This window comes from Ochotona princeps, chromosome 7 (genome assembly GCF_030435755.1).
Source record: "Ochotona princeps isolate mOchPri1 chromosome 7, mOchPri1.hap1, whole genome shotgun sequence".
Classification (NCBI taxonomy): Eukaryota; Metazoa; Chordata; class Mammalia; order Lagomorpha; family Ochotonidae; genus Ochotona; species Ochotona princeps.
In genome coordinates, this window is record NC_080838.1 from 66,303,210 (window position 1) to 66,328,703 (window position 25,494).

Here is a 25,494-nt window from a genome sequence, read left to right on the forward strand (position 1 = left end):
AGCTGTGAATGTTCTTCCTGTAAATGTCTAACTCCTTCCTTTCTTTTTAAAAGATTTATTTACTTTTATTTCAAAGGCAGACCTATAGAGAACGGAGAGCCAGAAAGATCTTCCATCCACTGGTTCACTTCCAGATGGCAGCAATGGCTGCAGCTGAGCCAATCCAAAGCCAGGAGCTTCCTCTAGGATTTGTTAGAGGTAGGTGCAGGGGCCCAAGGACTTGAGCCATCCTCTGCTTCCGTACCAGCCCATAAGCAGGGAGTTGGATCTGGCATGGCAGGTAGAGGCTTGCCCTACTAACACCACAGCACAGGCCCCCTGACTTCTTTCTTCCAGCTCCCCATTGCCTAGTTAGGGTTTAAGTCCCTCTGGCCACCCACAGTTAAAATGTTTTAATAACAATATTACTAAGCTGGCCAGTGGCTTGACTATAGGAAAGAAACAAAAGTACTTTCAGTGAAACCACAAAACTTAAAGCATTTACCAGAACCAAGCACAGCTCTCAATTCTTGTGACCATGTATCACACTGGGAGCAAATGAGAAACTGCTTTCCTCTCCCTCCAATGAAGAGAGAGTGTGACAGTTATCACTTCCGGCCTGATATCCCTACAGCATGCCCTTGAGGGTCAGCGGCCCACATCCAAGAGGGCCAGGACCCGCTGGCCACAGGCGACGGCCACTCACCAACACACAGGATGTTGAAACAGAAGCCTTGCGAAGTAGACTTGTTGACCAGCTGATCAGGGAGACTGTCGAAGCCCACATGGCCAGAAAGGGACAAGTTTCGCAGCTCTTCATTCTGGAATTGCAGAGGGGGAAGTCATAAGGAAGTCATGAACGCTAGCCCCCAACACTCCTGCCCTGTGACATGCACCTGGTCCCCACACTCTCCTTGGCTTCTACTCAACTGAGGGTAGGAAGGACTCCAAAACCACACCCTCTCCACAAAAATTCCAGGCTACTTCCGAGGGGCGGGGATCTCATTCCGTATTCCACACATCCTGGTCCTGGGAAGTTTGAGCTTCCAGAGCTGGCTATTTCAGACACGCCTTAAGCGACATTTTAAAAACAATGTCGAGCATGTTTCATTCAAGAAAAAAACTTCCAGTTTACCTTCAATGAAGGCAAAACACATACAACACAGACATACATTCATCTCTTGCAGAGACCTAAAGGAACTTTGAGAAGCTCACAGATCACCACAAAGTAACATCGCTGGAACTGAACTCCCCACAACTCCACCTGCATCCCATGGCTTCTGGAGAAAACGGGTGAAATCTCTTTGCCGAGAAACAAGGGCTCAGCCACAGACCTTTGACCACAGCGCCATGCTTATCCTTTGCAATCCTAGAAACTGGATTCTGCTGAGCTCCTTGCAGACCGGCCTCCTGGTATCCTGGGTGTGTTGCCGACCCACTTCACAACCTAAGTCCTGAAGCTAAAGCAAGAAACGGAGCCCCATGTTTTGGTGAAAAACAAAAGCCTTTGTAGGCCTGGTGCAATGACTCAATTGCCTAATCCTCCACTGGGACACCAGTTTGGGGCCCCGACTGCTCCACTTCCAATCCAGTCCCCTATTTATGGTCTGGGAAGGCAGAGGAGGATGGCCCAAAGCCTTAGGACCCTGCATCTGCGTAGGAGACCAGGAAGAAGCTCCTGGCTTTAATTGGGCTCAGCTCCAGTTGTTGTGGTCATCTGTGGGGTTAAACAAGGGATGGGGGATTTTTCTCTCTCTCCATAGATCTGCCTTTAAAATAAAAATAATTTTTTTTAAAAAAAGAGCCTTGGGCCTGGCGGCGTGGCCTAGCGGCTAAAGTCCTCGCCTTGAAAGCCCCAGGATCCCATATGGGCGCCGGTTCTAATCCGGCAGCTCCACTTCCCATCCAGCTCCCTGCTTGTGGCCTGGGAAAGCAGTCGAGGACGGCCCAATGCATTGGGACACTGCACCCATGAGGGAGACTCGGAAGAGGTTCCTGGTTCCCAGCATCAGATCGGCGCGCATCGGCCCGTTGCGGCTCACTTGGGTAGTGAATCATCAGACGGAAGATCTTCCTCTCTGTCTCTCCTCCTCTGTGTATATCTGGCTGTAATAAAATGAATAAATCTTTAAAAAAAAAAAAAAGAGCCTTCACACAGGATCACTGAGCCAATTTAAAAAACAAAAACTCATTCCATTATCCTATTTTAGTTATATAATTATGAATTTTTTAAAAGTCATCAAGGACTAAGATCCCATTTTTATATTTCTATGGTTACTACATAGGCACAGAAATGCAATTCCATAAATACAGTGATTTTAATGGTTTTGTGAACAATAGAATGTCTAAAGACCATAACAGCTCTCAAATTCTGATTCTGCCAAGTGCAACTAAAAAAACCATCAACGCTGTCTGAACACAGTGGTGGCAGCTGCAGGTCTGAGGTCAAGGGGACAGAGAACAGATGTCGCATCTATGAATAGCTCCCTTGAAACCTGCCAACAGTGAACTTGAGACCTGGAGAGCAGGACAACGCAGCCCACCACCTGGCCCACAGCTTGGGGAGCATGCCCAGTGGATGGATGGATGGATGGATGGATAGATGGATGGCTGGATGAGCCATCAGCCTGGGAACTCCCAGTGACACCTGCCTCCTTCTGGCTGGGAGGCGGGAAGCTACCTTTTTAGCTACTTCAAAGGTTCAAATAGGAGGTATTTTTAGGGTGTTCACCACATCCGCCAGGGCTGGTGGCAGAGGAGCTCAGTAAGCCCTGAGTTATATTTAGATCTCTTTCTATGCAGTTGTGCCATGGCTACTGCACACAGGACCACAAAAAACCACCAGCCCAGACATCACGCTGCTGCACCCAACTGGGAGACAAAGTAGGGAGGGAAGAGCCACCCTCCCGCAGTCCCCAGCCTGCACAGACGAAGGTGGGATCTCTGTAGACTCTGGCAGATTGGGTGTCTAGATGCCAGAGGAGGCACCCCAGGCAAGATGCACTTAGCAATTACAGCTCCTGTCCCAGAATCCAAAGCTCAGCCTCTCCTATCCTCCTTGCTTTCCAAAAACACGTGAAACCATCTACACACCCACCAAGTATTTTTATCCCCATTGAAGACCACATACAAAATGAAGGGTTATAAAATGGCTTCAGCTAGAGACTTCTGAAATGCAAAATTCTGGCTACAGCTTCCCAGTCTCTAACATTGTTAATATAAAATTATGCAAAAATCTCATAATGTAGTGTTTTACGCTGCACTGTGTGAGCCTAATTGTTTGCCTAGGACGAAAGGCCTCCTGGGAAATCTGGGTTACAACTGGAAAGGCGGGAGGGAAAGGGGACTTCACTGCTTTGATGCATGAACAAGCTGTGGGGGCTGGAACGCACTGGAGGAAACGCACCAGAGGATGTTAGCTCTTTTCGGGGGACCTGCATGGCCCATCCCTACCTACACACCAGCAGTGGACAGTGCCAGGCCTAGTGATACCCGGTTTAACTGGCCCTGTCCAAAGAATGAGAGCTTCTATTTCAGTGCCTACAAGTCCAGTCTTAAGGACCTAGGAGACTATTCTCAAATCATGAATAGGATCACACCCGGAAATGACGCTCCGAATTTTATCTCCCATACCAAACTCATTTCCCTGGATTCCAGTTCTGAATTCCATCACAGGGGGTTTCCTATCTGTACGTCCTGAAGCTGAAACCTCATTCCCTCTCCCTTCTGTGGAGTTCTGTGGGTGCCATCTATCCACGCTAGGGAGCCTGTCCTTTCCACACCCACACCATCAATTCCCAGGCCCTACTGATCTACACCCTGGCCATCTCCATTCCTACTGGGTCAAGAGCCTCCCTACCAATGCCCCGCGACTGGCTTGCTTCTCCAATCCTATCCTTCCTCTCAAAAGTCCTTGCTGCCATAAGGGTCTCACCACTCAGCAGCACCCAACCCCAGCCCCTCCACTTGCCAGCTGCAGGCCTCCCCGGGCTGCCACCTGATCTCCATTCCCAGTCTCCCTGCTCTCCCCACAGTCACCTTATACAGAATTGCTCTGGTGGGTTTCTCTCCATCAGGACTTACACCAAAGGACCTCATATCCACACGTGCACACCCAAGCCCTCCAGATCCCACTAAAGTTTTAACTTCATCACCATCCTTATGGGAATAACTTCAGCAAACACGGATAACGGTGGCTCCAGCTACTTGGCATTCCATGATCCCACTGAAAGGGCTCACATTTCAATTCTATGAAATGGTTGTTATGATTACCCAACCTCAACTTACAGATGAGGAAATGGAAGGTCTCCAACACAGGAAGTCAGAGGCCAGAGTTGTCACAGTTAGTCACTGCTATCTCCGGGTGATCTAATAAGTACCCAGGTGGCCCAGTCTAGAGGAACTGCGTTTATTCTCAAATCATTAACCATGTCGCTCCTGTAACTGAATTCCATCCCAAGACGGAACTCTTTCAATGTATTAATCCAATGCCTTAAAACGTTCTCTGAAATGAGGATTCCTTAGCAATCCTAATGTTAGAAACAGAAGGTCAGGCTTTTTTGTGGCTGTTTTTTGCAGCTGTAACACATGAAGTCCATGATACCAGGCTTTGTTTTACCATTTCCAAAATCAAAGGGCCAGCACTGAACCCACTGCGTGAGTGACTATTAAGACCTTAATGGACTGAGCTCTGTATTTGCAAGTCTATCTGGTTAAGACCTGTTACCCCACCAAGTCCAAAGCCCCCTGCATCTTGAAAAGGTTACAACTGAACTCTACCGTGCTAACGCAACTGTTTTTCTCTACTAAGACCATTTCTTCATGAATATAATTATTTATTTGCTCATCCAGAAAAACTCAGTAAGGGAACTAAAAGATGTTATTTTTCTTGCTCACTGATACACTCTGCCGTCACCCTTGAGAAGGCTTCCAACGTGGGGCCAGAGACAAGACAGTTACATGCAGTTCTACTGAGGATGAGGGACAGGACACAGGTGCCTGCAGTCCCACTGCGGATGAAAGTGGTAAACACCAAAAGCTTAACCACAGGAAGAAATAGTGGCAGAAGGTGCTTTTGGCTACAGAAGTTCAGGGGTAACTTTTAGGAAGGCTGGAGTGCCATGAAACAAAAGTCCATCTCCCAGAAGCCTTCTGCCCACTGTGCCCAACAGGCCACTGTACCACAGTACCACAGAAGCTTATAACTGACAAGTTTTCAGAAGATGCTTGGTAGACTTCCCCATGGAGAGCATTAAGTGTTACCATAAAATATGTGCCATGATTACCAGAGAACAACAGCAAGAGGCATGGAGTGTGGCAGATGACGGTTTGAAGTCTCCATATTGTCCTCAGTAAAAATGGAGCACTTGAAACCAGGGGGAAGTAAGGAAATGGCACGAGGATGCCTAACAGTTCCACAGGAAACTAGGGTTTCCTTCCCCTCAATGAGGCAGGAGGCGGAGAACATTATAATTATATTATTATAATAATTCTGAAATCCAAAATGAACAGTTCTAGAGTAGCTGTGAGCATTCCAGGAGATGGTGTTGACCGCAGAGCTCAGGACTGTCCAAAAAAAAAAAAAGAAATCACAAGGAAAGAACAGGATAAACAGAGGGAAAGCAGAAGTCAGAAAAAGAATTCCACCCTAAAGAAAAGTTCCTAGATAGTACAACTCATTTCAATAGCTGCAGAAAGAGAGGGCATTTGATGCAGTAGTTCTGATTCTGCTTGGGATATTCACAGCCTCATCAGAGCACCTGGATGTCACGCCTGGCTCCGCTTCCAGGCCTAGCTTCCTACTAACATGCACACTGGAACACAGCAGTGGTGGCTTAGGGACCCGGGTCCGTACCATGCATGTCAGAGACCAGGACCAAGTACTGGGATGCTGGTCTCAGTTTGGCACATCCCCAGATTCTGCAGGCATTTGGAGGGTGAACAGTAGATAGGAGCTACTGCTCTCTCTCCCCTCTTCCCTTTCAAACGTTTAAGACAAAAGGCTGGAGAGAAAAACCACAGAACTGCATGCCTGTTTGCAGCATCAGCAGTTAACAGCAGGAATATCCTCCACTCCAGCTCCCGGGCCCACTATGGCTTCTATTTTAACTCAGGTCTGGGTTCCTTGAAGTTAAGGACCTGGATATGCCTATACTCAAAGCAGAGCTCTGGAGTCCTGTGGTTAGGTAACCTCCTCAGGCCTCAGATCCTTATCAGCAAGCAGAAGCCAGAGGGCTGGTTACCAAGGTGATGTGTTGTTTCTTTAAAACAAACCAAGAGTTTTCCTATGTGAAAGTAAGACTTCCTATCTACCCTTAAGCCGATCTTAAAATGTAAGCTTAGAAAAGAGTCCTTTCTTTAAAATTTCGTTTTCCTAGAGAGAAAAAAAAGGTGCTGTATGCATTCAGCTAGAGAGCTGGAGGTTTTGCTTACAAGAAACTGATGACGTTTTCCTCAAATCCTCAGTTAATGGAGAACATTGAGCCAAGGCAGTTAATCCCCGAGTTTAGGTTTCCTCATCTGTAAAAAGCCGCTTGAGCCAAAGAGCCTTTAAAAGGACCCTGGTTCCAAAGCTAATTCCAAGGTTGCTGGTTGTTTGGAAACCCAAGGGCATAAATCCAATCCTGTCACTTTCCTTAAGGAAGCCAAACACATGGGGAAACATTCCTGGGAGCATCAATTCTCCAGCCAGAAAGGCTCAACGTTCAAGGACCCATGAAAGGAAATGTCTGTCTATTAAAACTGAGTGGAAATCTGCATCCATTTCCCACTTTAACCTTTCATTCTTTTTTGTTACACGATAATTACCATAAATTAGTTAAGGAAAATGTCGTGTGCTCACTCTTTACAGTTCCCTTGCTTCAAAGCAATTTTTTGATCTTCAGTTATGCTTTCATTTGTTCAGCAATGTTTCTTGAGAGCCACCAGGTGCTCCACTGCAGGCTCTGACAGTGGGGAAGGCATCCCTAACTCCTGGAGCAAGTGATGCAGTGGGGCCCACATGCACAGGTGATAAACCTAAGCTAGCCAGCACACAGGGTGCTAGGCAACCTTGTAACTCACGTGTGGCTGACTACCAGGCCTCCAGTGACTCTGCCTGCCTACAGTATAGAAGAACGTGTATTAGTCAAGCATCCTTAGTTATTTCGGTAGCTAGCTCCTATGCACACTGTAGATACGTAGGTGGTAAGCATTCACAGAGTCTGAGCAGCATTGATTATGTGATCAAGACCGAAGTCTTAAGGTCAAAGATGCCTCATTTCAAAGGAGAGCTGAGATGGAACCATGGGGCGGCAGAAGGCCAGAAGAGAAACATGAATTCCCTCTGCTCTTTCCAGTCAGATGATGCCTCCTTGGGCAAATGAAGAGATCATTTGTCACCCTAGTGCGTGTCTGGCTTCAAGGTCCCCATATGAGATCCCTGACTGATCACCAGCCATATCTCAGAACTGGGAGAAACTCCAGCCTCTAATTGTCTAGGAAGTTAAGATTTTACCCAAATGTCTGCTGAATCCTCTCCATAAATGATCTTGTCTAAGTCCAATTTAGAGAGCACCGAATTGGTTTCAGAGTCTCTAATTTTAAAGAAGAGAAGGTCAGGAGGAAGATGGGAAATGCCTTCAGTTCCTATGCAAAAGGGGAAGAAAACACTGAAGTGCAAACTTATCTACCCAACTGCAGCTGTGACGCCTGTGCGGGGCATGCCTTCGAGGCCAGACATTGCTGAGCTAACTTTCATCATGTTCATCGTCTGAAGCAAGTCATTACCAAGGGGCGGGTGGAGGGGCTGCTGCATTCCTTAAGGATGATGCGGACAGCATTTGCTACTCTGTCATCCATACCATGAGCTCCCAAGGCTGGCGCCAAGAAAAGCCCCAAGGAAATGGTCTCACACAGCAGCAGGAACTGGGGGATCCAGGGAGTGGTTATGAGGAAAACCATATGGCCCCGTGAGTGACGACCAGACCCTCAGGGCAGCCAGCGAGGAGCTGTGGCTGCCAAGGAGCACCCAGGGTGCCGCCCCCTGCACCCCAACGCCAGGTGAGATCAGCTCTGAATGCCAAACCCTGGGAGCCACCCTGGAGGATCCCACCAAGCAGCCAGAGAAGCACTTGCTTCCTACTGAGCAGCTGCTCTGATTCCAGTGCTGTTTCGAAGCGACTCCAACACACAGCCAGTGGACAGAATTTCTGCCAAATCCTTGCAAAAATAATTCAGATAGGGTTTGCTTGGGGGATGGTGGGATTATTGGAAAAATATACTTCCTAATTGTTATATTTCTACAGCATTTTGGATTACTAAAAAAGGAAAAGTATCCCTGTGCTATAAATGTAATCGCTTAAACGGTGGGGGTGAGTGTGAACCAGAGCCATCACCTGCTGCCTCCCAGGGCACACAGCAGCACAGAGATGAAGTCAGGAGCAAAGCTAGTCCTTGAACCCAGGCACTCTCATAGCGGGTGGATCCACTCAGCCAAGTACCCAACATTCTCCCTCCTGCATTTATAACAGAGAATAACATTCTATCTTTTAAATAAGGGAAGGTTAATAACAATAATAATAATATTTAATATTTTAATTCTTTTGAAAGGCAGAAGGACAGAGAGAGGAAGAGATCTTTTATTCACTTGTTCACTCCCCAAATGGCTACAATAGCCAGGACTGAGCCAGGCTGAAAGCAGGAGCCTGGAACTCCATCTGGGTGTCCCACGTGGATGGAAGGGACCCCAGCAGTTAGGTCATCTTCCACTACTTCCCCCAGATGCATCTGCAGGAAGCTGGATTGAAACTGGAGCAACTGGGATTCAAACACTTGCTGCTATATGTAGGCCTGTAGATGTGCCACATCAAAAATTCTTTTTCAGGAGAGAAGTCTGCAGTCTTTATTGAGTCTAACAGGTGGATGACAGGTTAAAGTGTGTAGAACCAAATCACACGGAGGGTGAGGAGTGAGCAGAGATGCAGAGAGGACTGTGCAAGGTGAGTGACAACTGAAACAGACACAAGGGCACTGCTGCCAGTGTTCCACTCTACACCCTCAGCCAAGTCAGCTTACACCTTGGCCACAGGCTTGTCAACTATCAACTGCCTCACTGAATCGCTGCAATTTTACACACCAGATAATTTCACACACATTTCTTGGGTCATCACTTCCCTTAATGACCAACCAACCAGAGGCCAACAGCTCTCCGATCATGACTCGCAGCTCACACCATGCTCCTGGCCTCCTGGCATGTTCTTCTGTGACTCAGGCAGCCGTCAGCTAACAACTCCTCAGTGGAATTCACCATACTGGCCCCTGGTCCCCTGCCCCTCATTCTCAACACAAACACTCCCTGCCATACTCTCAGACTAAATAGCAACAGCATCTCCTAGAATTCGACCTGCTGCAAGCATCTGCCTTCTTGCCTCTGCCTTCTTGCAGGAGAGCAAAGGCCAGAGCTGATTCATCTTGGCTCCTTCCCTGCCCTCCAAATTGGAGGGTGGTGACGTCCTGAAGACACTAGGATGGCTTCTCTCCTCTAGACCCTAGAAGAAAACCTCCAGCATTTACTGACCACTGACCACAGCCTTTTGGACCAAGACATTCCCACGATCCAAAGCGACAGAACCACAGCAAGTCTACCAGCTGGTTTCTACTTAAAAGAAACCCAGTGATAGGCATTCCTACTTCCTCAACCTCACCTGCCACTAGGCTTCACCCAAATTTGGATCCAGGGTCAGATTTTGCAGTCATACTCCCACAACTTTACATCTGCCAAGAAGGGTAGGGTACCAGGGCTACTGGTCTGGTTTTTATAATGCACAGGACCAGGTGGAAAGAGACAAACCGAAACCATCCCACCCTACACCCTCCCCTCCTTCCCCCCCACCACCTACTATCTCACCCTACACCGCCCCCCTCTCCCTCCCCGCCACCTACTATCCCACCCTACCCTCCCCCCCCACCTACTATCCCACCCTACCCACCCTCTCTTCCCCTACCCCACCCCCTGGCCAGAGGGTGAGCAGGCAGGGTGTGGCCCAGCCTTCTTTCCACTACACTGGGCTCCAGTGCATGCAATGATTCAAAGTGTGTCCTGCTGTTTGGTGTAGTGGTTAGGACTGCACTCCATATCCCAGTGCCTGGGTTCGAGTCCTAGTTCTGCTCCTGATTCCAGCATCCTGTTGGCTCACAGCCTGGTAAGCTACAGGTGATGGCTTCAGTACTTGGATCCCTGTCACTCACGTGTACAACCAGATTGAATTCCTGACTCCTGGAGACTGGTTTTGCTCTGGTCCAGCCCACACTGTCACAGGCATTTGGGGAATGAACCAGATGATGAAAACCTCTTTCTATCTCTCGGCCTGTCCATTGAAAGTCTGGGTTTTTTTTAATTTGTGTTTAAAGCAAGATGTCAAGAATTAAAAGAAACAATTTCAAGTTGGTTGATGATGAGATCCAATGCAGGCGGTCTGAGGAGACCACCTGGCCCCCACACACTCTCCCTTCCATACAAGAAGGCTCACATCTGCTCCGGAACTCAGTCTATCTGGGGCCACTTTCACCTTCAGCTTATCAGATTGGTAACAGGCAATGCCATCACTAAGATACTGGCATCCAAGATGAGCATCAATTAGGAAAGCCCTGCTGAAAAGCAGCTCCCAGAAGCGAGGAAAGTCGGTCATGGCTCAAAGAGCCACCAGGTGGTCACCCCAGAAAGCATGTGGAGCGGGAGCGCTTTCTCCTCTCAGACAGAGAATATTTCACTAGTTCTGAAGAGGTTAAGTCCCACTGAATACCAACAATGAGCAACAACAAAAAAAGGGGGGAGACATTTTCTGGAGGCACCACAGACCACAGCATTTTTGGGTCCAAGTCCAAATGCCGAATGCCAAATGCCGTATGCCAAATGCCGTGGCTCTGCCAAGCTGCGAAGTGCTGACCCACAGTCTCCTGTTTGGAAGTGACATGGTCCACGTGTGCATTCCAGGGACAGCCGGAAGAAGCCCAGGGCAGGAGGGAGGCCGAGTGACAACCCAGTGCAGAGTATGCAGGAAGGGACGGCCCGACTGGAAACAGATGGGGCACCACCCGCACCGGCCACGTATGGGAGGAGAGCTGCCTTAGCTTAGCAGACAGTGAAGACACGTGGGGAGGGGCGGGAAAGAGGATGGAGCACAAATCATAGCAGACCCTCCGGCTTCCCAAGGAGGTCCACGTGATGTCAAGGCACAGCACCTCTTGTGCAAAGGGAAATGTCACTCCCCTGTCCCACAAGACTCCAGTCAGTCCCTTCGTGCCTTCAACCCTGGCTCAGAGGCGACATGAACAGGAGGACACCCAGGGGCTTCTCCCTTCCAGGCTGTAGGTGCCCTTCTTCCCACCTGGTCCTCAGGCTTCCTGTTTGAGATGCTGGGGCCAGCCTCACACCGAGGGCATCAGTCAGTAAATACTGAAGAACACAAGGGGCGGACTCCTCCTCCCCCAGGGCTGCCACATCCATCCCCAGACAGGAATCAGCCACTCGCTTCTTCCAAGAGATCATTTATTTCATCCCTGTCTGTCTGTCTGTCAAGGCAGGGGACTGGGGTTAATGGTAAAGGCCAGGCAAAGGGTGGTCTTGGAACGGAAATCCACAACAGCTTCAAGGCAAAGCACAAGGCGGCATCCCTCAAGGCAGCCTGGCTCCGCTCTCCTCCTAAGCTATGGGCAGCCACTGCACCAGGCTGACGGAGAACTTGTGTGAGTGCCATGATGTGCTTCTGGCACCTGAACCTCAAGGGAATATATCAGAAATGTCCAGAGCCATGGCAAAAAACTCTTAGAAAAGCAACAAGGCACATGTTGTGGTGCAGCAGGTTCAACTGTTCCCTGGGAAGCTGGCATCCTGTAACAAAGACAGTGGGTGCCTGTCTGAATCACCGCTGCTCCACTTCCTAATCAGCTCCCTGCCATGGCCTGGGAAAGCAGTGGAGGATGGCCCAAGTCCTTAGGCCCCTGCACCCATGTGGAAGACCATGGGGATGGTATTCTACAACCTAGCTTTGGCCTAGCCAACTTCTAGCCTTTGCAGCCACTTGGGGAGTGAACCAGTAGATGAAAAATCTCTATCCAACTCCCAAATAAAACATAACTCACATCTGACTTTGCTCTGAACAACTATGGTGAAAATTCACCAGTCTTCTTGGGAGTTCCATCATGTCTTAACCTCAGGCCTGGATGAACCTTTCCTAGGCTGGAATAGAGGTTGCTCACCTAAACATGGAACATAGATTAGTTCCTGTTATCATGAAGCAAAATATCACAAGCTTAGTGCTCTGAAACAACACCCACTCTTTAGCTCAGTTTCACAGATTGCAAGCCTGCATAGGACACAGCCAGGTTCTCTGCTCGGAACATCACAAGGTGCCAACCAGGCAGAGTTTGGGGCAAACCCACCCCAGCGCTCACTTCAGTAGTTGATAGAGCTCCCTGCCGGCCAGTGGCAGATGTGCTCAGCTTTGGTAGGTCAGGCGTCGCCCCTAGCCTCCCAGCCTCCTCTCCAGTCAGCAGCAGGAAATGTGGTGTTCTCACGCACCTCAAGTCTTCTTCAGGAAGACTCCAGAACCACCTGCTTCTCCATTTCTCAAAGTCAACTGGTCCATAATGTAACTTTTTTTTTTAATTGGAAAGTCAGATATACAGAGAGGAGGACAGACAGAGAGGAAGATCTTTCATCCAAAGGTTCATTCCCCAAGTGGCTACAACGGCCGGTGCTGCTCCAATCCAAAGTCAGGAGTCCGGAGCCTCTTCCAGGTCTCCCTTGTGGATGCAGGGTCCCTACGTTTTGGGCCATCCTCGACTGCATTCCCAGGCCACAATCAGGGAACTGGATGGGAAGTGGGGCCTCTGGGATTAGAACCAGTGCCCATATGGGATTCCCACAAGTACAAGGCAAAGACTTTTGCCGCTAGGCTACTGAGCCAGACCCATACTGTAACCTCTTGTAGAAGTGACCATGATGTCTTACGGTCCTACAGAACACACACACTGGAAGTTTGCCTAATGAATATGCATTAGAACATCCCTATCCATCCTCTTGTTCCAGAGTAACACAGGGCCAGGATCTTCTAACAAATTTCAGCATTTTCGCCATCTCAAAACAAAGCACAAGTAAGGTTCCAGGAGAAAAAGATGCATCAGTGCGGTAAGAGAAAACCCTCCCCGGTGCGATAGCGTAGTGGTTAAAGTTCTCGCCTTGCACGCACTGGGATCCCATATGGGCGCCGGTTCTAGTCCCAGTGGCCCTGCTTCCCATCCAGCTCCCTGCTTGTGGTCTGGGAAAATGGTTGAGGACAGCCCTAAGCCTTGGGACCCTGCACCCATGTGGGAGACCCGGGAGAGGCTTCTGGCTTCAGATTGGCTCAGCTCCAGCCATTGCACTCACTTGGGGAGTGAACCATCGGACGGAAGATCTTCCTCTCTCTCTCTCTCCTCCTCTCTGTATATCCACCTTTCCAATTAAAAAAAAAAAAAAAGACAAAGCCCTCTCAGGCCCCTTTCATGCTGAGCTGGGTTAGGGCAGCTAAGCACTCTTCTGCTTTGCATTTGGAAGAAGTCTTAAGAGGAGAGGGAACTTTGCAAAGATCTGGGGACCACGTTTATCCCCAGGATGCTAGAAACGGCAAAAGAGTTCATAGTCATTGAGATAAAACAGATGGATGACTTGGAAATGTTCTGATGATGAAATACAGTAAACAGGTGAGACAGTGGAGGTTAAGAGAACGGAGCAAAGAGAAGATCAGGTGCAATCCAGGTCACATTTAAAAGCAATGGGACTGACACAGAAGCAGCAAGGGAACAGAGGATGGAATAGAGAGGTGGAAGCTGAAGAAGGCGGCAACAGGAAGGCCGCTAAATGAACTGGACCTCCTCAAGCAAAGAGCAGAAGGTGCAAGTCTTGAACACATGTTCCTAGTTCAGTGTCCTGGAAACACTTCCTAAAGCAGTGCAACATTAGGAAGACACCTACCTAAGCAGTGCCTGACCAGCGCAACACAGATGCCCACAGGATCTGCCACCAGGCTTTCCAACATGTCACCTGAGGGATATTTCTAGAACCACCACTGAGCAACTTCATTAGGGAAGATTTTTCTGCTTCCTCCCTGCTGGTGACTGCACTTACAAACAGGCCAAAGGGTCTTCAGAACAGAAATGCCTTCTAGCCAATTTTTAACTCAGACAACCAGCCTGAACAAACATCCAATCAGCAAACTCCTTGCCACAAGCTTCCTTCTAAGCTTTGGGGGGAAAAATGCGGATCTGGACTCCATGAGCTATGGCAACCATTTCTGCCATTCTGATCAAGCAAACATTTTCTTATTTCTTCCATACTCTGTTTTTCTTCTCAATAAATAAACAAATAAAAATAATAAGACCAATCAACGCCTTAAACAAATAAACAAATTGTCCCATTAGCAGGCAGCTTTGAGCTTTGCCTGTTGTGGGAGCATCTATCCAGCTGTAAGAGAAAGCTGGCTTAGGAGTTTTCTCACACACCCTGGTATGCTTAGGAAAGCAGACCCAAGCGGTTATGTTACAGTTTTCTTCCCTCTCAAAGTTTTCCTATTGATGGATGGTTTTAGACTGGCATTCTTGTCTTGATCAGCTAATGCAAAACAAACCTCCTTTTCACATGCTGCCGGCTAGCAAGAATGTTCCCACAGTCCCTCCACCCACCTCTATTGTCCTCCAAAAAAAGTCTCTTAAAGGGACATTTTTTCATTATCCTCATTATCATGGTGAGATGCCTGAAGAATCAAGGTCGACCCAAGCACACTGGGGCAATTCTATTGCATACGACAGTCTGCTCTTCAGTTCCATCAGCTCTCGAGAATACATGCACGAGACACACACATTGCAGGAGGTCATGTCTGTTGTCACCACAAAGCACAATAAGAGGCTGGATCCATAGCCCACACCTGTCACTAAGATAGGGTCCCATTCCACTCAGCACCTCCCACATTTAGACATTAAGACTTCTCGGATATGTGATTAGGAATATGTTTCTGACAATCTCTGATAGCATGATTACAGGGAAGCAGTAAGCTGAAATCCAAACTTGAAAGATTATAGCTTGGCAGGAGATTCCTGCCGGCCCTCCTACATTCTGTAGGAAGGAGAAACTGAGAAAGTTAAATGAGACCAGGGTCCCAAAAAGACTAGAATGAGCAAAAATCTTACACAGTGACCCAAGGAGCTACCATTAGACACTCTTTGAAAGCCTAACGAATCATTAGAATATTATTATTCAAGTGATGAACAGTGAGCAAAGGGAAGTAAGAGATGATACCAGCAAACCCAAGAACCACATTGGCCACTGGACCTGAGAAGGAGCCAAGCCTCAAATCTCTCCCCCAACAGGGCCAGGACCAGACCATACACCCTACTGTAATCATGGCCACACAGAGTTAACCCCCATAAGCCACAACTGTAGCAGACGTCCACAATCAGGCTAGTGATTACCAGGAATGGGTTCAAATCAACAGCAGCCACAACCGCCAGTGTAGGGAAGACAGGCTTGGCAGCTACCCCTGCACTTCCTCTCCAGCCAGCTCCCTATCCACTCCACAGCCAGATGTTAATAAATTGGGAAGCAGTGTGACAGCTGCAAGTCACATGCGCACAAACACTGGAAGAGACAATCTCTGTTGCCTCAGGGACTGGTGAAACCTCATCATGCCATGAAGGATTTAGCACAAATAAGTGCACCGCAAATTTCACCTCACATCCTAAGCGTCACTATTTTTTGGTAGCCAGGGGACCAAAAAGAAGGTGTCAAATATTTCCCTTGACCAATCAAACGGAAGACATTTCTGGACATCTATTTCAAGACCACAATCCTAAGGATGGCCTGACAAACAGGAACAAGATAGTGTGAGGCCACCATGCCTGGTCCACCCCTTTCACAGTACACTCCCATTTCCACCACAATTATTAGGTAAATAACAGCTTACAGGGTGCTCACTTGCCAAACTCCACACTGGCCCTTTAAAGACTTTCCAATCAATCCTCCTAACCCTGGGAAGTAGGTCTTATTGGCCCCATTTTACAGATGGGAACCAAAGTGCAAGTGGTTGAGCCAGTCTCCAAACCGGTTTTACCAGATTCCAAGTCCACCCATCTCCCACACCTTAAACTGGACAACTGATTGCCTGCAAAGGCAGAGAAAGCCTCCATCCTCAGGGCAAGCTTCCTTATTAAGCTTCCCCAGCTCCCTGGAGGGAGGTACCTTAGCTCTCAGTTCACAAAGGTAGTTTGGATCTGGGTCGTACCTCACATCTTTTTTTTCTTTTAAGATTTATTTTTTTTTATTAGGAAGGCAGATTTACAGAGAGAAGGAGACTGAAAGATCTTCCATCTGCTGATTCACTCCCCAGATGGCTGCAATGGTTGAAGCTGAGCCACTCCAAAGCCAGGAGCCAGGAAATTGCAAATCTCCCAGGCGGGTGCAGGGTCCCAAGGCTTTGGGCCATCTTCTGCTGCTTTCCCAAGCCATAAGCAGAGAGATGGTTAGGAAGTGGAGTAGCTGGGACACACGCTGACATCCTTATGGGATCCCAAGGCAGAGGATTAGCCAATTCAGCCATCCATCACACAGGGCCCACCTTCACATCTTGCACCTGTGATCCACACTTGATTTTTCTCACCTGTAAGTCTCTGCCCCCCACCAAGCATGTAGGTATCTTAAAGACAGAAAACCCAACTTTCTCACCTGTGTAACTTGGAACTTGGCTTACTGGGTCACCCATGGCCAGTGCTGAATGTTTAGAATACAAAGACTAAATTCTCACAGTCTACACCCCTCTTCCCCACCCAGAGAGAAACATCAGTGAGCAGTGGTACAGGGAGAGAAAGTTCCTTTGTTGGAGGGAGGGAGTGAAGAGGACGCTTATCCAATGGAGAACGGAGAGAAGTGCCAATGCTCCAGCCACAGCCTTCAGTACAGACCCTCCCGGAGGGTAAGGGGAAACCAGCAGCTGGGAGACTGAAGGGGTGCTTGGTCTCAGAAAAGGACTGGTTTGTTCAAGTCAAAGTGAACATATATTGAGTTCTTACTCCATTCTATGAGACAGGAATCTTGTTTCTCTGAGGTCTATGCCCTCACTACCCCATTTTACAGCCAGGGTAACTGGAGCTCAGGGAGATTGGGCTGCTTGGAATCACACAGCGAGAATGATGAGGTAGGGCCAGGGTCTAGGGCCTACCAGGCTGCCTCCAGGTCCCTCACAACTACATTACAAAGGCCCAGCATCCAGAAAAATCACTTTGGGTCAATTTTTTAGAAACCAGAGAGTGACAGGGGTTGCACTATGGCATAACAGGTTAAGCCATTACCTGTGACTCCAGCATCCTATATGGGTGCTGGTTCACACCCTGGCTGACCCACTCCTGATCCAGCTCCCTGCTAATGGCCTGGGAAAGCAATAGGTGACAGCTCAAGTTCCTGGGCTCCTGCACCCATGTGGGAGACCCTGGCTCCTGGCTTTCGATCAGCTCAGCTCTGGCTGTTGTTCAGCAGATAGAAGATCTTTCTGTCTCTGTCTCCTTCTCTCCGTAAATCTGACTTTCAAATTAAAATAAATAAATCTTTGGGCCCGGCAACATGGCCTAGCAGCTAAAGTCCTCGCCTTGAACGCCCTGGGATCCCATATGGGCGCCGGTTCTAATCCCGGCAGCTCCACTTCCCATCCAGCTCCCTGCTTGTGGCCTGGGAAAGCAGTCGAGGACGACCCAATGCACTGGGACTCTGCACCCGCGTGGGAGACCCGGAAGAGGTTCCAGGTTCCCGGCTTCGGATCGGTGCGCACCGGCCCGTTGCGGCTCACTTGGGGAGTAAAACATCGGATGGAAGATCTTCCTCTCTGTCTCTCCTCCTCTCTGTATATCCGGCTTTCCAATAATAATAAAGTCTTTAAAAAAAATAAATAAATAAATCTTTAAAAAGAGAGACATATTCCCTGTCTCTATCTGATAACGTGTTATACTACAAATACTATAAATCCATGTAACCGTTAAGGAAGTTTGGTCTGGGGTTGGGAACCAATGAGGTCAGAGGGCTGCTAGAGAAGGGCTGCTGGCCCAGAAGCAGGGACAGAGCGCCAAGAACATGGTGTCACACCCGATCCCCGTTCCCCGGGAGTGTCCTGCTGGCGCCCCTCCACTGCTTGGCTCCCTTACGTGGGTGACAGGGGAAGATAGCCACAGCCACAATACAGAGGTCACCGAGAGCAGAGGCAGCTCTGCCACAGCACATGGGACTTTGCCACCATGTCACAGTTCACAAACATAACATAGAAGCTGAGAGCAGCAGAGGCAAGGAGTTAAGTAGGGAGACTGAGTCTTTCAGCACAAACTGGGAGGATTGGATAGCTTGCATTTCTTACACACAAGGGAAGAACAAGCATCACCTAAAAACTCCGGATGAACCCTGAGTGACATCCGGCAATGGCGCTTTCTCGGTCTCATTCCTGAGCAAAGATGATCAAGTTTCCTTCGTACTTTTCCCTAGTGAAAGAACCGGCCAGCAGGAAGTAAAAAAAAAAAAAAAAAAATCAACCTAGTGTTACACAGAGGATGCTAAGAAAAACACAGGAAAGACAGGATGCAGTTAGCAGTCCCGGCTGATTGAAACCACATGCCGCGTGCACCAGAAATTCCACTCCCGCTGTCCTCCTCTGTGTCTCCCGGCCGCTGAGGGAGGAGCCCGCATGCACACAGCTGGGTTGCCAAGAACAACCTGCAGTGGGAAGGACTGCAGAGGAGATCGTTTCTGCACCTCTACCCACTCCTGGGTGCCAGGACTGCCCTGAACGATGTGCCTCCGGGGATGAGAGGACAACCCAGATTCACTCCCTCTTTCTTGCCAGGGCACAGGCAGGAAAAAAAAATGCTCCTGACTCAGGCATTTCATTTTGGACTGAAGAGGAAAAAAGAATCAATTTGTACAGGCTTCCTGACAGTACAGCATGATTCACCGCTGGGCTCCTGCCTGTGGACATCAGAAAGTTTGCTTAAAACATGGAATTGAAAGCCGAGTTCATTTTCTTACAAAAAATTTCTGAATCCCATGAAGCTTTATCATAAAACACATTTCCTGTGAACTTTTTAAAGAGCCCTCTCCTAAAACACAACACTTTAATAAACCTGGTAATACTTATGCTTTCAGAAAAACTGACATGCACGATTGTAAAGTCCAGCCAGAGCTGGGCATCAGTGAACAATCCTGCTTGGACTGTTTTCCTTACTGAGTGCGACTTTCCTTGTACTCTCATTTCTGAAGGCATTCCATCATACGCATAGTCCTTTACATGTGCACCCCTGCAGCCTGCAATTTGGAACACATTGTCAAACCACCAGTCATTAGGGCACCCATAAAAATCCCCAACAACCCATCAGGTAATGACAATCTAATCAGGCCCTTGCAAGCCTGAGTCCAAAGTCCTCTGCTTAGGCGGGAACATGACTTGAAATGCAATAAATGACGAAGCGCTCTAAAACCAAACTTTAATAAACTGAAAGTCACCTACTCCCAACTCCAATCAAAATCCACATCACATTCCCCGCTAATAAAAACTGTAGGTTTCCTCAACTTGAACCTCTTTCCCTGGTCTAAATTTCTATTCCATCAACTGCAGCTTCTCTCTCCTCTCATCCCAGATCCTATTGTATCGCTGGCCTTATCTACCTTGAAACACACACACCTGCATTAATCACTGCATTCCAGCTAAAATCCTCCAGCCTTGCAATCCTGTTTGAGTGAGGATCTGCTTTCAATGACGCCGACTCCCAGTCTCCATCCCTTGCATCATCTATGAGACAGAAGGGAGGCAAAAGGTCACGGAGCAAGGCTACATAAACACTCTGCTTCTTCAGTTAGGGGATTCCATCATGCCTCGTGGGGTAAGAGACAAAAGGTTGCTGGGGTCTGTTACATCGGGAAACCAAAAACCTTACCAGAAGTATGGGGTCATCCAAGACAGAAGTACAAAACACTAAAGCAGAATGAGAAGATGGGACAGACAGGATAGCCCAAATGCAAACCAAACACTGGGTAAGCCACCCTAAGAAAAGCACAGAATCAACCTACTGTCTGACAGCAAAACCACACAGCCCTTAAGGGCCAGGATCAACAAGGCACATGAGCAGAGTGCTGGGAAGCCACGCCCACGGACAGCCCCATGAAAGGGAGCTATGAATCGAGCGCCATGCTGGAATTCGAGTCTCTAATTTTGTTTATTGGTCCTTCAAGGCAGGAATCAAACCTTGGACCCTGTATTAACACAAACACAGGAAGTGAAATACAACCGTGATGGGTAGGGGTAGTCTCATCATCTAATAGCCACTTTGCTTTTACAGTAGGCCTAGGAAGATCCAAAAGAGCCAAGCATCTCTCCCCCGCCCCCCCCAAAGTAATATAAAAAGACTTAGAAACAAACTGCAGGAGGGAAAAAAATGTGCATTCATGTTTTCAAGTTGAAAAAGGGGGTGGGGGGCAGTGCATGGCCTAGTGGTTAAAGTCCTCGCCTTGCACGTGCCAGGATCCCATATGCCCACCAGTTCTAATTCTGGCAGCCCGGTTTCCCATCCACCTCCCTGCTTGTGGCCTGGGAAAGCAGTCGAGGACAGCCCAAAACCTTGGGACCCTGCACCCATGTGGGAGACCTGGAAGAAGTTCCTGGCTCCTGGCTTTGGATCGGCACAGCACCAGCCGCTGTAGTCACTTGGGGAGTGAATCATCAGACGGAAGATCTTCCTGTCTGTCTCTCCTCCTTCTGTATATCTGACTTTGTGACAAAAGTAAAAATAAGTCTTTAAAAAATGCTCTCTTGGGCCTGGTGCCGTAGTCCAGCAGCTAAAGTCCTCAACTTGCATGTTCCGGGATCACATATGGGTGCTGGTTCATATCCTGGCTGTTCCACTTCCCTTCCAGCTTCCTGCTTGTGGCCTGGAAAAGCTTTGGGATCCTGCACCCACATGGGAGACCTGGCAGAAGCTCCTGGCTCCTGGCTCTGGATCAGCTCAGCTCCGACCATTGCAGCTACTTGGGGAGTGAACCAGTGTTTGGAGTATCTTTGTCTCTGTCTCTCCTCTCTGTAAATCTCACTTTACAATAAAAATTAAGTCTTCAAAAACAAACAAAAAAAGCTCGCCTTAAACTTAGAAATAGACACTCGGGTAACTTCTATAACATACCTTTAACCACCAAATAAGCACCTATCCCAAGATCTTGGAATATCCCAAAATCCAAAGCCCAGGAGTACCCTATGGGATGTCATCCTTCTCTCTCCAGGCCCCACACCAGAGGGAACTGCTATAATGAGCTTGGATCAAATCACTTTGCTGTTTTCCTCTGAAGGTTTATGAGGCACCTCAGTTAGGACACAGTTAGGACCCACTTACCTGAAGTCCTAACTTCAAAATAATGGCTTCCTTTTTCTGGGTCACCTGTCAGGAAACTCGGGGCTCCTTCTGTGAGCAGAACCCAGTAGGGCCACAAAGCTGGCAGGGTTAATTATGCAGTTCTCAAAAAATGCCATCTGAGGGTTCCTGGAACTCCTCAGACCGTTCTGGGCTGGACACCACAGACGCACAGAGGCTGGGGCTTCGCTGCGCACTTCAGCATCTCCAGGAACAAGCAGTGGATCTGAGCACCCAGCCGTGTTCTAGTCAGATGGGAGGATGAAAATCTAAAATGGCATATCTCGTCTCTTAGGTTTGAAAGATACAACTGCTTTTTCACAAATTATGACTTAAGTTAACATGCAATAGGTTTGTTATTATTATCTAAAGAAACAAAAAGGTAAATACTTTTTAAAGTTAGAATTTCTACCCTTTTCTACTTCGAACAAAGATCCAAGCAAATGCCTGAGGAGTATCATGCTTTAGAAGAAGAGCTACAGAGTAATCAAAAATGACCCAGAAAAACACTTCGGGATGGCAAAGAGGGCCAAGCAGTGTTCCGGGCTGTTCGTAAGGTGTTAGTTGCTTGCTGGTCCACAGGCCAGGGAAATACAAGCAGTACCCACTAAGCAGAGTTGGGTAATACAAGTCTGATGAGGTCTCCCCGCTTTTTTAAAAAAACAAAGTATGGCTCACCATAAATATCCAACTGCATTGAGGATCGAAGTTACACTTGATTCATTCCTTCTGCAGAACTGCTCCAAAACTGTGATATTCTGTTCAACATAAAGTAGCCAATGGCAAGGGTCCAAGTAACACAATCAGTGAATGGAAGGAGACTTTGGCTTTTCTCTACCGGACCACAGGAAACCACTGAAGGCTGCCCACAAATGCCCTAGATCCAGGATGTCTGAGCTCTCCTGTCCTTGGGTTTGCAGCGTGTGCAAAAGGCAGGGGATTTGGCTCCAATTCTGAATCTGTGGGTCCTAAGCAGGTCACTTACTCTCCAGGGCTTTGCCTTCTTTCTCGGTAAAGTAACAGAGCTGGATGAGATCATTTCTTTGTAAGAGCTTTCTGCTCCAGCGCTCTCTGAAACCCCAAGCAACGAAACCCTGAAATGCCCCTCACTTTGTATCTCCTCCAGGGATGGGCAGAGTCAAGGCTCAACATCAGATACTGAGCTCTTTGAATCTCAGCACCATAGCTGAGGGGAGCTTGCAAGAAGGAAGAGAAGAGGGAGGGTCTGTGGGGAAGGGGAAATCGACCGAGAACATCCAGCAGGATTCAATCTGCTGCCAGAGGAAAGACTAACAACACTCATAGGAGGGGACCCCAGTTTCCAGGCTTAAATCAGGGGTCAACATCAGTTAAACAGCACAAACTTAGAACCAGAAGCACCATTCGGGCTCTGCTTCCCTAGAAACACAAAATGTCTTGATCTACCAAAAAAGAAAACAAAAAGGCAGAACTGACATCAAAACACCAACATCGGAGCTGTGGCACTCAAGCCTAATGAAGCCATCGCTTGCAATATCAACACCCCATTTCCAGGTGTCAATGCAAGTCTCCGTTGCTCTTCTTCCAATCCAAATTCCCTCTAATGTGCCCAAAAATGCAGCACATGACAGCTCAGGTACTGGGCCCCCTCCACCCACATGGTCAACTCCTGGCTTCAGTCCGGTCCAGATCTAGTTGCTGCATCCATTTAGGTAGTGAATCAGTAGACAGAAATTCACTTCAATACTGTCACTTTGCCTTTCAAATAAATAAATAAATCTATATCTTAACACACACACACACCCCAAAACAGAAATAAAGATACCCATGAAGCATACTGAAATAGTACCAAGACCACTACTTTGGACAGATGCTTGATGCTTTAAAACTTGTTATAGTAGCTAAGGTTCCTAAGGCATTAGTTATATGCCAGGAACTAGTCCAAATGCCTTATTTGCATTGCAGCTGACACCCTTCCCAAGCCTGGAAGATAGATGTTATTATCCTCAGTTCACACATATGGAGAGTTAAGTCCCAGAAATCCAAAGAATTTATCACAGATTTCAGAGAAGGTATGCAACAAAAGCCCAGATTGTAACCCACTTTAATACCATGCAACTACAGCGATTCACCTCAGAGTTTTTCCACACAAACAACTGTTCATTTCTGTCTGTTGGCTTGGGGTGTGCTGGGCCAAGAGCTAGGGACCAGCTCTCATTAGAGCAGAAGGATCCATCAGCAGAAGGATCCACCAGGCAGATATTCTAATGAAGTCCACGTTGAGTTGTGTGCAGAATGGAAGCACTGATCGGGGAGCCCTGGGTGGACACCTCTCCGCTGGGCATCAAAACTGAGCTGCAGCTCTCACATGTGCCTTGTGGGGCTGGTGTGTGTGTAAGACAGGGGAAGAGGAGAGAGAGAAGCGGTGGGGGAAAGGAGGGAAGGAAAGAGAAAGGCAAGCCAGACCCACCCTCCTTTACACACAGTGACAGGCAGATTTGCCGAAACCTGACTGAGGCCGGGTGCTGAGGCTGGAGTATGGCAGAAGCCCCTGACCCATTTGTCACCCAAGCAGGAGGGAACAGAGCCAATGTACAGCAGCAGGGGTCCCGGAGTACACTGGGCTTTGTTTCTTTTCTTTCTTTTTTTTCCTAAGGTGTTCAAGTGGTAAAGTCTTGTAAAATCTCTTCTATTCCACCATGGGCAATAAACTGGTTCAAGGGTTTGCCAGCCGACACTTAAAGCACAACAGGTACAACCACATCCCTCAACCACTCTCCATCTTCACACATTGTCTCACTGCTCGGACTCACAATCTGCACATTTAATATAAAAAGAAAAAAAAAACAAATACATAAATAGATTGGAGAAACAGAAAGAGAAAGATAGGGTCCTGGCTGCTGCCTCACTCCCCTAGTGCTTTCAATGGCCAAAGGCAGGAGCTCAGATCTCACTGTGAATGTCCCACATGACTTTACACCTGCTGCCTCCCAGGATGCTCAGGAGTAGGAGGCTGGAATCTACAGCAGAGCTGGGACACGAACCCAGGTACTGTGGTGAGTTTATGAGTGTTCTTAACCAATTAATCTTTGGCCCCAACACCTGTACCCACCCCAACACATACTTTTTCAAAATGAATAATGACCACATTTGGGAAGCCCTGAGTTCTCTCTGACTGTAGGCAAGTCCTTCAGCCTTTTTGGGCATGACCACGGCACTGACTCCTTAGGAAGTGCTTAGCCATGGCGATGGCATGCTCACTGCTGTTCATTAGTGAGAACATTCTAAACAAGGAGATAACCCAATAGAAAGGTATATGAGAATGGGATCTCTTCTGTCCAAAGAGCAGATGCTAACACTCCACCAAAGACCCCCTCACTGCCTCCAGGGCTGCCCTGCTTGTCTCCCATAAAAACCTCAGCTTGTACTCAACTGCTAATTACAAGTTCCTTGTTAATTATTTCACAAGAGCTTCTGCAAATCAGAGCATGAAGCGCCTGGCCCAGTTTTAAAGGCTGCCTTTGGCGCACTTTCCTTCTTTCGGGCCCTGTGTTTCACATTCTTCCCTTTCTGCCTCCTTCAAGTGGCTAATTCATCGGCTCCGGACATCTTCCACTGGCTGAAAGAACTCTGTTGCCTGACAGTGCCCACATTCTTGTCCCCTCCACACCACTGAGCACAAGACAACAATACTTAAAATCTAATAAAATGAACTTCAATAAAGAATGAACTTGGATTTCTAAGACAAAACACCAAAAACTACAAGTCACAAAGGAAACAGTACAACCATTAAGGCTTCCACCTGACAAGGCACTATGAACAAAAGCAATGCTCCACAGGCAACAGCGAGAAGACATTGGCACAAATTACAAAGGCGGAATGACAACAAGATAAACAAGCATCCTGATGGAAAAAGATGTCTAACATGTGAGTAGGGCTTTCATGGCGAAATCAATATAAATGCCCAGTAACTATACAATTCCCAACCTCTCTAAATCAAAGTAGTTAGGATTAAAACTACCTAAAGCTGACTGCACCATTATGAAATAATTATTTTAGAAAAGTAACTTCCATCCCCATATTTTAAAAAGCTGA

The 25,494-nt window shown here is 47.9% G+C and overlaps 1 protein-coding gene across 3 annotated transcripts in view; it reads right to left on the reverse strand.

The window, feature by feature from the left end:
* Positions 1-25,494, reverse strand: part of SEPTIN11 (septin 11) — a 94,072-nt gene that overhangs the window by 41,388 nt on the left and 27,190 nt on the right. For all 3 annotated transcript variants that reach the window (XM_058667184.1, XM_058667183.1, XM_058667182.1), the window contains exon 2: positions 686-800. In XM_058667184.1, coding sequence (XP_058523167.1) covers positions 686-800 — 115 coding nt within the window. The remainder of the gene's footprint in view (positions 1-685; positions 801-25,494) is intronic.